This window comes from Nannobrachium achirus (genome assembly GCF_963921795.1).
Source record: "Nannobrachium achirus genome assembly, chromosome: 10".
Lineage (NCBI taxonomy): Eukaryota > Metazoa > Chordata > Actinopteri > Myctophiformes > Myctophidae > Nannobrachium > Nannobrachium achirus.
This window is the reverse complement of record NC_137819.1, coordinates 20,495,749-20,509,995: the sequence shown is the minus strand read 5'-3', so window position 1 is coordinate 20,509,995 and position 14,247 is coordinate 20,495,749. Positions and strand designations below refer to the sequence as shown.

General features: G+C 43.2%; 1 protein-coding gene across 1 annotated transcript in view; it reads right to left on the bottom strand.

The window, feature by feature from the left end:
• The window catches only part of LOC308292241 (death-associated protein kinase 2-like), a 34,692-nt gene extending 20,835 nt beyond the window's left edge, over positions 1–13,857 (bottom strand). The window contains exons 1-3 of the mRNA XM_080734550.1: positions 13,826–13,857; positions 2,889–3,054; positions 734–955 (exon numbers count right to left, since the gene is read on the bottom strand). Of these exons, the coding sequence (XP_080590676.1) occupies positions 734–955; positions 2,889–2,950 (284 nt within the window). The 5' untranslated portion in view covers positions 2,951–3,054; positions 13,826–13,857. The remainder of the gene's footprint in view (positions 1–733; positions 956–2,888; positions 3,055–13,825) is intronic.
• Positions 13,858–14,247: the final 390 nt, after the last annotated feature.

Here is a 14,247-nt window from a genome sequence, read left to right as displayed (position 1 = left end):
CACAGGTGACATCACAGGTGATGTCAGATACTCAGCGCAGAGATCTCCATATGGGCATAAACAGGTGACATCACAGTGTTAAGGATCTTCATATATGGGCATAAAAGGGATTGTATCCCAGATGATGCCCTGTTAGATGAACCAAACTATGATCTCCATATATGGGCATAAAAGGGATTGTATCCAGATGTTGCCCTGTTAGAGAGACACCTGTGATGCCAGGGGGAGCAAATCCCTTTTATGCCCATATATGGAGATATGAAGATCCCTGTGATGCCATGGAAACAAATCCCTTTTATGCCCATATATGGAGATCCCTAATGTCCACATCACTGTGACATCTAGATATCCATACAGCAGGCCTGATGGTGAATACTATGTCTGTTTGTCTGTGCCTTTCTGTCTGTCTCTGTGCGGTGCCATATTTGGAACCAAACCACTTCCACCACCCATGTGTCTCTCTCTCAATATGTGGAGCTGACTGCCATCACCTGGATCTCCATATACGGTATGTAAAAGTCCATATATGGGTATTCCCCAAAATCCCTTTTATGCCCATATAGGAGATCCCTGATGTCATCGATATACATCACTGGCCAGATGGCCAAGACATGGGGTCGCTTGTCGCCCTGAGGTGTCTTACTGGTAATCTGAAATTCAGTCAGATCTCTCTCTCTCTCTCTCTCTCTCTCTCTCTCTCTCTCTCTCTCTCTCTCTGTCTCAGTATACTCACAGCTCCACGATGAGCACCACCTGGGCCTTGCTCTCGAACACGTCCTTGATGTGCATGACGTTGGGGTGCGTCAGGGCGCTCAGGATCTCCACCTCCCGCTCCACGCTGCGCCGCTCCACCCCCAGGCGGCTGCACGAGCTCTTCCGGATCATCTGGAACTTCCCCGCCCAGCTGGCCCCCGTGGCGCGCTCCTTCATCATGCGCACCTGGCCAAAGTGACCGCTGGAAGGAACAACCGTTTACAGTTTAGACACTCAGCAGACGCTCTTGTTGAGAGTGACTTACAAAGTGCGACATGGGAATTTAACCGAACGGATTTATGTCAATTTACAATTTAAGCATTTCGCAGACGCTCTTAATCCAGAGCGATTTACAATAACTAAGGTAATACATCAGTACATCAACATCAATACATCAAATAGAAAGAAATAGTAGGCAAATCTAAGAAAACAGGTACATAGACCATGCACCTATCAGTAAAAACCTCCTAACAAACTACAACATAAAAACTAAAAATGCTTTATAAATTACATGTATGGTCATTGAGGGTAGGCAAGTGCTACGGTAAGTGCTATGGGCAGTCACTCAAACATCTTTGTAATCTTCCAAGTCTGATTGTTAATTCCTTGCGCCAGTTACATTTTTATGATCAGCCAATTGAATTAGACGATTTGAAATGAAATCTCTCTCACTCTCTCTCTCTTTATCCCTCTAAGCCGTGTTCTCTCTGTTTATAGAGAGAGAGAGAGAGAGGGAGAGGGAGAGAGAGTGATTAAGGCCAGTCCCCACCAATGCAACTACTGTAGTTGCAGCTTGCAAACAGTTGCAAGACATTGCAGCGGTCTGACGGTTCCAATAGTTCCAAGGAGTTCCAAGGACTTCCAAGGAGTTACAAGGAGTTACAAGGAGTTGCCTTGTGAATCATTGGTGAGGACTGGATGTGGCCTTTATGTCTCGCAGCATGTCAACCTGGTTGACGTGCGTCTAATTGCGACAGCGCTGCTGGCTGTGGTGCTGGGTGCACACAGGGGTAGGATCCTCCACACACTGTGGATCCAGGGTGTACGACGTGTTCGTAATCATGTGCACCGACTGGTTCCTGAAAGTGGCACACGTACGCACCGGCAAAACCTTGCTGTCGGGTGGATACTTTTCAGGATTCAAATTCAAAAATAGCTAAAATAGTTAAGTTTATAATAGTTAGTAAGTTAGTTTCTTGAGCTTGTAGATCAGCTATTTTTCTACTTTTGTGTGAAGTAACTAATTTGCAAAAATAAACATAAAAAGGTTTTAACTTGGAAATTCAGCCCAACAAACGATACAGGAACATAACTCGTCACACAAGTTCAGAGTTAAGGGGGGGTCTGACAAGTTCTTGTGTGATTTTGCACACTCTCAAGTGTTCAATTAACACTGAAGATGTTACAGCAGGGGTCTTAAACGTTTTCAGGCCAAGGACCCCTTAGTGGAGACTGGAGAGAGAGATGAAGGAGGGACCCCCACAACCTTTTCATAGATTCCATATAGGCATATAGTTTCATCATTTGGCAGCACAATCATCAGTGTATTTTGGATTCTTGTTTTTTAAACCACTTGAACCGTCAATACTTAATAAACTTGACCTTTCAGTCTGTACTTAGTCTGCTCTTTTGCCCCTCTACACCAAACCTCTTTGCCAAAAATAGCCGATCTACAAGCTCACAACGCCTCGCAGCGCGAGGCGTTGTGAGCTTGTAGATCTGCTATTTTTTGGCAAAGAATATAGATGCTAAAGTTCAAGTGGTTAATATAAAAAATCACACTTGAGTGAACTGAGCGGTGGAGGCTGCGTGTATGTGTGTGTGCGTGCGTGTGTGTGAATGTGAATGTGAGTGTGAGTGTGCCTGGCCTGGCCTGAACAACAGCGCCCCTCCATTAACATGTGTGGTCAGAAAAGGTATTGCAGGCTACATACAGACAGACAGACAGACACGCATACCCACACACACGGCCACGTATTAGGAGACGGTGTGACCACCGCTCAAAAAGGAGAAAAAGGTTTCTATCACACAACGATTTGGAGGACCCCCTGTAGTAACTCTGAGGACCCCCCCCCTTGGGATCCCGGACCCCCTTTTCAAGACCCTTGTGTCACAGTTCAGTAGAAACCTGTTACCTTCCAAGGACCTCTCCAATCTCGTACAGGTCCTCCACGTTGTCCGGCTTAAAGGCAGTCATGTTGGCTCTTCTCCCCAGGACCAGCGTCTTCCTGGTGGATCCACTCTGCTCGTGTGATGGGTCCTCTCCTACCGGTGCATGGCGCTCCCAAACACGCCTCTAACCTGGAACGCACATGAAGCGAGGAAGACAGGTCATAAATCACGCACACGCACGCACGCACGCACGCACGCACGCACGCACGCACGCACGCACACACACACACACACACACACGCACGTGTGTACACGCACAGCAGAGGAGGGTTTTCAACTCCACTGTGCCAGTTCCCTGTAGCATGTACATTTTAGGAGTGACATTTTTAAATACATTTGCTATTCGATGGGGGGGTGGGGCTAAGGTAAGGGAGGGGGCTCTCACTTCTCGCCTGTCTATGGGAGAAGTGATACCTCCTTCTCTGGCCTCCTGAAAGGTGAGTTTTCAGGGCAGTAGGGAGACCACCTCCAATGACTATAGATGTACGTTATGTTGTAATAACATGTTCTACAATTATTGTTATTTTCTAAATTTGGAGTAGCCAATTCATTTTTACCCCCCTTTTCTCCCCAATCTAGGGTTAGGGTTCGATTCGAACCCACCACCTCTGTGGTGGTGAGCAGGGATGTCTGCTGCACCCGAGCACCTGGTTTAAACGATTAAAATGAATAAACATAATTAAATGCTGTTTTGTTCATTAACGTAAGTTTTGAATTGCAGCTTTGATAACTTTTTGAAAGGCATTAACATTAACCGTTTCTGCCTCTCTTAACTGTGCCTGGCAGAGAGTTCCAAAGCCTCAGGGCATTGGAGCTAAAAGTCGCCCCACCACTTCTCCTGTGATTTACTTTTGGCACCTCTAACACCTCTAAGGAGGATCTAATTTGTTCTACAAGGCACAGTATTATAAGTGTTCTAGGCACCTCCTTTAGTCCTGAATGTGCTCACCTCAGCATGGCTGCCTTTTATTCTTTTAAAAAGCAGAACAAGAGCCTTCAAATCTGTTTATTCTAGAAGGAAATGTTACTTGTTCTGACTGCATATACCGGTACACTGACTGAGATGTTGTATACAGTATATATATTTTTCTAAACACTGCTGACCGGGCAGGAACCAAGACCTTTTGAAAACAACGACGAGATGACATGCTCCAAGGAATGTATCGTTTAGGACAACAGCAATGAATATATAGCAGGGGTTTTCAAAGGTGCCGCGACGGCAGTCCAGGGGTGCCGCGAGATCCTTTGGTAATATAGTATCATTAGTTATTGTTACAAAGTTATTTTCAGTCAGTTCTAACCAAAATGGCTATTATCTCAACGTTTTCCTCGCAACATAATCACTTAACTATCGTCACTGTCGGGCAGAAACCTCGTATCTCCAAGTTTCAAATGTGTACGTCTTTTGGTAAAGCAAAGCCCTGCTTCATCATACAAGACTGTCGCACAAAACTAGTGAAAACAGCCGATCTACAAGCACACTGTGTGCTTGTAGATCTGCTGTTTTCACTTATATGGTTAAACACTGCTGACCGGGCAGGAACCAAGACCTTTTGAAAACAACTACGAGAAACTGAAACAAAAATATATTTTACTATACTCTCATGTCCCTGTAAACAAGATGTAACGATAAAGACCACCTTGAAACTTATATATATACAGTAGTCTGTTGGTTTAGTCAACGACACACCGACAGGAAACCAGTAAGATTCTAAACGGAAGCTGTGTTTTTACAGTGGCCTGCGTCAGTCCTGGCACACTAAAGTAGCACACTTCCTAATTTTGAAGACTCGAGTAGCTGTCCTGCACTTTATCTTAAGCTTATACTCTTCCTCTTATGTAGCCTACTCTTCTCTATAATCTTAAGTAATAGCAAGATTTTATAATAATGGGGCTATCAGGGTCGGGACCCATTTGTGAGTCACCAATCCATTTTTGTGGGTCGTGGGTGAATATCCATTTCTTTTTGATTACGAAATTTTGTCATAATTATTTTAAAAGATTTCTAAAGATTTACACAAAAATACGTTTTCAACATTTCTCAGAAGTAGTGGAAATAGCAGATGTGCAAGGTCGCAACACAGCGTGAGGCGACACGTTGTGAGCTCGCAGATCTGCTATTTTCACTGGTTTGAGTCTCGTGCAAACATCTGATTTCTCTTTTGGGTCTTGAGCGAAAACGTTTGGGAACCACTTTATTAAAATGATCAGGCCCAGGCAAAGCAACGCAGTGCCTCACGTGATCACACGCTGAAGCAGATTGCAAACAAAAGAGCCGATTAAACTTGGCAACGGCAACAGTCAACAGACGATTGGTTCTGATAATGTCTTGGACGAAATGTAATGTAGCCACTGCCAGTCATGTAGTTCTTATCTTGTCACATATCAAGAAGCCTCGGCTGTCCCAACACGTGCCAAAGCGCCCCCCACTCAAGACAGCAGAGATGTAATCCTCCAGATCACTATCAACAAATTGTTGCAGTCTGGCAGAAACATCTTATCTCCAAATCTCCATATTTTTACTTTTTGTTTTTTTGTAAATGAATGCCCTACTTAATCACACTACAGTGTCACACAAAAGCATCACAACTAGGCCTACTTTTGAACTTGAATTTGAATCCTGAAAAGTAACAGTTTCAGACATAATGAGGTTTCTAGCCTACAGTCAGAGACTAAATATAGTAGAAAGGTCTTTCATCTGTGATCATCTGTGAGCAAAACGGGAGGATTAAGATCAAATCAGCTCTTTGAACCGCTCACAGAACAGCTGGGTTTCTCAGCGGTCGGGTCTGGGGACCAGCAAAGGGTCAAAGGGGTCAGATTGTACAGTATGTAACTCTTGGGAGAAATGGTACAAAATGAACTGATGAATGGTTTCATTTGTACACTCTCAAAGCTAAACACTGTCAGTGGTGGACATTTACTTGAGAAGTATGGTTACTTATAGTTTTTGAGTATTTCTTTTTATTATTATTATTGTTGATGACTTTGTCTCTGCTGCGTTTCAAATTGAAATATTGTAGGAAGGGACTCTTGGGACCAAAGCGTTAACATACAAAGAATATATTGTGAATTAACAACTCAAGCCCTATAATCAAATACTGTATAGTGAAACTAGCCGATCTTTTGGCGATCTACAACTGAGACGCGTTGTGTGAGCTTGTATCTGCAATTTGTTTTACTTATTACTTTGAAATTTGTACTTTTGATGGCATCAAATGGGGCCCTGCATGTGGCCTATCGCATGTCAAACTGGGGGTCTTTGAAATTAATAAAAAGATTGTTGATAATCACTATACATAATGTGGTCAGATAATCCCTCCCCCCATCAGGCTCAGAAGGGGAAAGCCCCCCTATGAGGAGGGGCTTTCCTGACCCCAAAACCTCCCCGCTTTATCCTGCGTTGTTGTTTTTGTTGTTGTTGTGAGCTGGGATTTGAGTCCAAGTGAAGCCTCCAGCCTGCAGTGCGTGTCAGGTCAAATGGGGATGTTGTCTTGCGTGCACTATTTCAGTTGTCACTGTCACAGCCGCAAGGCTGACGACACAGTCGCCTGTGACCACGCACTGTTGTGTTGTGTATGTAAATAGGCGATCTACTGTACAATTTATTTTTTAAAGCATTAGGTTATTAAATAATGTCAGTCATTTATTTGTATAGGCCTACTATTGTTATCTGCCCTCTCAAAACACAAACACCTAAAAGCCAAACAGAAATGTAATTGTGGGCTCACTCAAAGCTGTTTCATATAGGAACAGTATTTCTAGTTTAAATTTGTTCCAATGTTCCAATGCCCAAGGCCAAAAAAACACAATTAAATCATAATCGCAATTACTTGTGTGACAATTCATAATTGTCAAGTAATATTTCAAGATCGTGACACAGCCCTACTGTGCTGCGCTGCGTTGTGTTCATATTTTGTTGTGTTGTTAAGTTGTTTGTCAAAAGGGGAAACAAATTGTAGCGCTTGTGGTCGGACACAGACACATCGACACACTGCACCCAGTCAGTTGCACATTAGAGGTGGCTTTCACATTGTGCCTGTAGTCTACTGTATGTAACACAGTGTCTCACAAGTGAGCTTGTAGATTGGCTATTTTCAAGTGTTTGCCTCTTTCTTATATCATTTGACAATTTGGGCAATGTTTGACCAGTTTTTATGGCATAGTTTGTTAATTACTTTTGATTTGATTTTTTTTTTTAATTATTATTAAAAAGGTCTTACGTCACTTCACTGTGGGACCCCCCAAAATCATCTGGGGACCACCCTGGGGGTCCCGACCCACATGTTGACAACCACTGGTCTTGCTCTGTGTCGCAAAACATTGACACTCTGACCACAGGGAAGCTCTCACAGACTCACATCAACTGAAGTGTTTCAGTTATAACCACAAGTAAAGCCCAGGGCCAGGCATAGTGGGGTACTGAAGCTTCTATTTCGCAGAGCGAATGCTGTTCATGATTCTTTTTTTTGCACTCAGAAATGGAATATGACCCATCTGACTGAAACATCTTGACTCTTGGAAAAAAAGAAATCTGGAGGAGTAGTAGCAAAAGGTTGTCTTGAAGAAAAATGGCAGAAAGGTTTATTTGTATGACCTACGGTTGAAGGGTTATTGGCCAAAATGCAAAGCGGACAGTTATAGCGCCACCATAAGGCCACCATGTGGGGTAGGAGGTTCTTCCTTGGCCTATAGAGCATCGCAGCGGAAGTTGATTCCTGGGGTCACTACGTCATTCCCCATTCATTTTCGCCATAGACTTTTACAAAAATATTTATAACAATTATGTTAAGCCTCGAACCAAGCCATCCAGGATGGAGGTGAATCATGACCATATAACCTTTTTTTCTATGAAAAGAACATTTTGAAAATCGCTAAACAAAGGGTAGTTATTAAATGTAGTATATCAAATAATGTAATATTAAAATATGTTTTCACATAGGATCAAAGGTTATATGGTCATGATTCACCTCCAGCCTGGATGGCTTGGTTCGAGGCTTAACATAATTGTTATAAATATTTTTGGAAAAGTCTATGGCGAAAATGAATGGGGAATGACGTAGTGACCCCAGGAATCCACTTCCGCTGCGATGCTCTATAGGGAATGTGCGTACATTTCATGTTTCGCGTTATATGGCCATCAGTGCCTGAGAGCCCACAGTTTCGCAGACTCACAGGGTGTCGTCTCCCCCCCCCCCCCCCCCCCGGAATGATAACAACAGCAATATGCATAATAAGTTCATTTGACAAAAGAGGTGAAATATTCCTAACCTTTCTTGTCCATTTGGTTAAGGCCTAAAATCCTGCATACTGTTGCATTCTCCCTAGTGCTGTCAGTCCCTATAAAATGTCAACAAGTTTATCCCAATTTGAACTTGCTTGCTGGTGTGCATGCGCGCACACACGCGCGCACACACACGCGCACACGCACGCACGCACGCGCGCGCACTCACACACACACATTCAGTGACCACAATAACAGACCCCTCCCTTTCCCCCTCAAATAAAGTGCAGAGAACAATGCACAGTGTGTCTTCTGTGAAGTTAACCAACCACAATAATGTCAAACCGCAAGTCATTCTTGAACGTGGGCCAAAACGGAATACCGGTATATTGGTAATATAAAAGCTGTAACAGAAACAGAAACAAACTAAAGTCAGTGGACGCCCTTTCTAAATTGTGTTTCTAGTGTTTATCATTTCTGACCTTTGTTCCAGTGAATGGAACTCTTACAGCTGCAATGACAATTATTTGCGGAAGGCCGCTTCCTGTTTCAGAATTATATACCCCCACTAGCCCCCCCTGTGCCATGATGTACTAATAATCCAAGACTGGCAAGCACATGAACCACATGCAAACGTTCAACTTCCATCAACTTTGTACCATTAGTTATAGTAACATCGGGGTGCTTGTTGATCGGCTATTTCTGGTGCAACTACTAGTAAGATGCCTCAGGGCGACAAGCGACCTCGGCGAGGTCGCGCCATGTCTTGGCCAGTGATGTACGTGTATATCAGACCAGTTACCCATATATGGAGATCCATGTACTGTATATGGAGATATGCTGTGAGAGCCCAAACATGCTTACTCAGTTATTTGTTATTTGAACGTCCTATGACGTCTATGACATCTGACATCGTACATCACATACAATCCCTTTTATGCCCAGACATACAGAAAGACTGAGTCAGCATGTGCCGTTTCACATACTAAACTGCGACCTTCGGTCGCAATAAATCTGCCTTCAAGGTCAGTTATGTTAATACAATACAATACAAATATATAATACAAAGGTGTTATGCCTTCGGATATACTAAATACATACTGTAGTGTAGGCCTGTATAGAATAGAATAGAAACCTTGTACTGTATGTCCAAACTTGGATCCAGTGTAATTATCATTTAGTCACAAGCACAAGTTAATCTCTGAACCTCTAGTTGCTCCCGATGAGCAGGTTGGTGCCTCGCATGGTTTCCTCTGCCGTCAGTGTATGAATGTATGTGTCAATGGGTGAATGTGATGCACGATCTCTGTAAAGCACCTTGGATAAAGGCGCTATGTGAATGCACCACATAACCACTTTCACTTTCAATAAAAGGTTTCTGCCAGACAGCAATGATAAACTGTATACAGTATAGTTGTTGAGAGGTGCGGTGGACCTTGAGGATTGTTTGAAATTATGATTGCGGTCAAGAGATGAAAAAAGAAAAAGAAGACAGAACCACTGGATTACACCGTAATAAATTGCAGCTCTCCGCTGTAATGCTTGCCATCCAGTTGGGACACTAAGCCCATTTGTCATTTTAAAAAGTGCCCGCAATCTCCCTGAGCCCAAAATCCCATACTGTACAACATACATGGGCAACTGGCGGCCCGGGGGCCACATGCGGCCCCCTCCTTCACTTAATGCGGCCCGCAGGTTAATGCTGGAATAATGATATATTATTGATTTCAGCTGTAACAAATCTAAACATGACCTGCTTTAATTCTGTCAGTCTATATTAGTAACTTAATGTAAAAAAATACATTTTAATACTACTATATTAAAATGTATTTTTTTATGTCCAATGTATTTGTATTTAGATTCATAAAGTTAACATGAGTATATAACTAAATGCGATTGAAATTAAATCAAATTGTTACATTTCAGGATTCCAATTATAAAATAACAAAAAAGAATTCTGGATTCCAATTCAAAAGAAGCAAAAATAGCCGATCTACAAGCTCAAAACGCATCGCAGCGCGATGCGTTTTGAGCTTGTAGGTCTGCTATTTTTGCTTCTTTTGTATGAGTTACTAGAATGACAAAGTAGGACGTAGCGATATGCAATGTGGCCCTCTGGAGTAAAGGTGGAAATATAGTGGCCCTCGCTATCATCAAAGTTGCCCACCCCTGCATGGCTTCCAGCGTGGTCCGCTCACCAGTGGTAGAAGAAGTACTCACATTTCTACACATTTTCTTTCAAACTGCAGTCAAGCTGCATTAGCCTAGGCCTATTATGTGGTGTGTGCCCGGAGGCCCCGGACCACTAGGCCAGCAGGCACCGCAAGAGATATTAGACTTTTAAGTCATCACACTGAGGCAGTGAGTGAGTCACTCCGCTACACTAGTACCAAAAGTTAAAGTATACTCATGAGTCATTATGCAGCAAGTCTCACTTCACAGCTTTTTAAATGTATAAAATCCATTGAAAATAGCAGATCTACAAGCTGGGCGATATGATTTCAAATTGATATCACAACTATTGCAAACCTGATTACGATTAGTGATTATCTTTCAAATAACGCGACACGTTGTGAAGAACATCGTTCTTGGTATGTGTTGGGTGAATTCCCCAGCCCTACATCTCTTCCCCAAGGCCGCCGTTGCAGTCAGTCTATTCAACCCTCTGCCGTCCCCTCTGTCACCTGGCCTGCCACACCCTTATCTTTATAAAGATAAGACCTGCTCCCCCAGAGAGGCCTGGGGCACCTGCCGATCCCCCTAATCACAACCCCACCCTCGCATCAATTAAGCAATATTACACAAGGGGGTGTGTGTTATCATGATTATCGGCACGCCAGCGTTGCTGCAGGAATGAGCCGAAGGCGACTTCCGTAGGCAGTGTAGAAGTGCCGATAATCATGATTGATAACACAAACCCTCAAGTGCGATTATACAACAGTTACCCTTAAAACATATGTTGGGGGAGGGAGCCCAGCAGCTCTTTCACGACCTGCACAGCTAGTTTATTTGTTTGATGAGACCCGTGATGCTCATTATCATCACGGGTAGAGAGCTATTTCAACCAATCGGATTGCTTCGTCAGAACTGCCTGTTTTATAATCAAATACATACCCACAAATGTCTAAATCAATCAATTCTATATCAGTTGTTCACTAACTTCTTTGTGCCAAGGACCCCCAAAATGGTAAATGGTAAATGGTAAATGGTGCATTTATATAGCGCTTTTAATCCAAAGCGCTTTACATAGATTGTGCATTACATTCACCCATTCACACACACATTCATACACCGGTGGCGGAGGAAGCCATGCAAGGCACCAACCTACTCACCGGAGGCAATTAGGGGTTCAGAGTCTTGCCCAAGGACCCTTCGACATTAACTCAGGGGGAGCCCGGATTCGAACTGGGAACCCTTCGGGATTTATACCCTTCGTGCTCTAATACCAGTTTCTCTACCCCTGAGCTATGCCGCCCCAAAATGACACTGGTACAGTATTTGGCCCGAGGACCAGGTGCTGTGTATCCTACTGGCTCTCCTGACAGTGAGGAGCCCCCACCGGGAGGATGTAGACTAGGGCATCCGTCCTATTCCTTCCACCAAACACACCCTGCTGATAGGTGCGGCCCAGCCCGCAGTGACAAAGGTATCTTTTCCCCGTCCAGCTTTCCTCCCCCAAACACACACTCGACTAAGCAAGCTGGTGCATCCACCTTTGTCTACAACAGGTTCGATACTAACCTATTCAGACTGTTAGACAAAAGTGTTTCGAACAAGTTTGTTGAGATTGGGTGAAAAGGACGTTTTGCTGATCCAGTCTTCCGGTTTAGTGACTTGTGTCACATTTGCTGTGTTTGCATTCGTTTCTTTGCTTCATACAGAAGAACCACACTCGCAGCCACAACCACAACCACAGTCGATGATCGTCTTACCCATTTTTGGTCAATGAATCAGTCCATACTACTGTATGTCCAAATTGCACAAAGTTGTGAATGCTGGCTGAATGACAAATATAACTACTTGCATTTCGGTTTATGTCAACATTAACTGCTTATAATGTTCTTGGTGTATTCCTAACCACTTAAACATTATATAATCAGCTGACCGAGCTGATCCATGGCCCCCTATGGCTACTCTTGTACATCTAAACAAATCTCTTTGATGATTCTTTTTTTTTTTGTCTACAAAGGTGAAACTGCTCCTATTTCTTCTCTGACATGTTTTGAAAATATTAGCTCACGTAGGATGCCGATATATTTTACTGTCAACGCATCATCTTAATAAATGTTGAATTTATTTACAGTCAACACTTCATGCTTCCAAGAAAATGTTACTGCAGACCTTTTTTCAGTAGGATAAACCCCTTGAGCTCCATCATCTCAAGCCAGGGGCTGTTAGTTCAGTACAATGAATAAACGCACTATTCATTCAACAATGAGCTTTGTTGAGCTGCATGGGTCCCCCAGGGGTCTATGCATGTCCCCCTCCCCACTTAAAACGTTGTTGCCCTGGGTCCATATCTGCTCATCAGGAGCAGATAAGAGGTGTGTCTTGCTCAAGGACACTTCGACACTTACAGGGGGGTGGGTGGCGTTGTTCCGACATACCGTTGTTTTCAGACGTCCCATTAGTCTGAAGATATCTAACCCTAACCTTAACCTTAACCCTAACCTCATTACAACTATGCCTAACCCTAAACATAACCCTAACCCCTAGTCGGGCTAATGGGACGTCAGACTATCAAGATTTTCCCATGAATGAAACCTAGGCTACCATTATCTGGATATGCATTATTATTCTCTCAGTAGGTTTACTTAAATCGTTACACTGTCGCAAGGATCTTTGGCTTGGGGGTCCCCCAACTTCACTTTTACTCCTGTTGATGAGAGAGTTTGGCCCCCATATGAAAACATTGTTGTGCCAGGGACCCCCGCCATACAAGATTAGCCTACATTTTGTTGTTAAAATGTTTGATAAATATTCCAATCAAAAATATTTTACAAGCTCATGTGGGCATTGTGAGCTTGTAGATATGCTATTTCCAAATAACCATGTATGGTTAAAGTGGTTAAACTGCTGCTTCCCCAAAGAAGGACCTCTTGGGGTCCCCGGACCCCACTTTGAGAACCACTAGTAGATACGCACACGCCAAAGAATGCATAGGTTAGGCTACTCCTGTAGGATAGCCTAAAAGCATATAGGCCTATACAAATGTAATGAACTTTGACATAACATTAAAAAAAGAATAGCCTATAGGTGGAATTATTATGATCAAGTAAAGCAAAATGTATTAGGCCTACGTTTTGTCAAATTATTTCTCTCGAATAGGTAATCGTTCTCCACCAAAACCATGAAGTTTTTGCCAATAAAAGAAAAAGAAGAAAGAGCGCAATGCAGCCCAACAAAGAGACCCTATAGCTGTCAGAGATTTCGCTTTCTTTTCCATTCTGACGTCTATCTGTCTCTGTCAGTCTTTCATTTCCCAAAAACAGCTGTGTTTATTATAACGCCCGTACTACTTCTCCATAAATTACCACATTCAAGCGCTTGTCAGAGATGCACACAAATACAATCTCTGATCTCTGAGACTCTTGATCCCATGGGCTAACTGTTTAGACCTAATCGTAAATGGACTGATCTCAATATAAGCCTATGTAATAACTGTAGGTAGCCTACCTGACTGTGTATCTGATGCAGTCCTCTCAGTCCGTCCGGTGTGTAAACTCCAAGTGGTGTGAGTGAGAGTGGTGTTTTCAAACCGTCATCCAACCAGCTGAGAGGAATGCGGAACACACGCACACTAAAGACCTCCTCCACACAGTTAAAGCCCCGCTCCGCAGTATGACAAAAACCTGTCATAAAAGGGACAGTTCAAGATAACAACACGGTCACGACTTCTAGATCTGTTCTTTTCCATGATCGAGCGACACCCGCGGCCGGCCGCGATAGAGGAGCAGAAATAGGAACCATAACGGTCTGATTGTTATTTATTTAGTGCAACTACAATCTGCCGAGCAAGCCATTCATTCACGAATTCATTCACAAATGCATTCATTCATTCTTCTTTCATTAAAAATGAAAAGCTTAAGACCAATCCA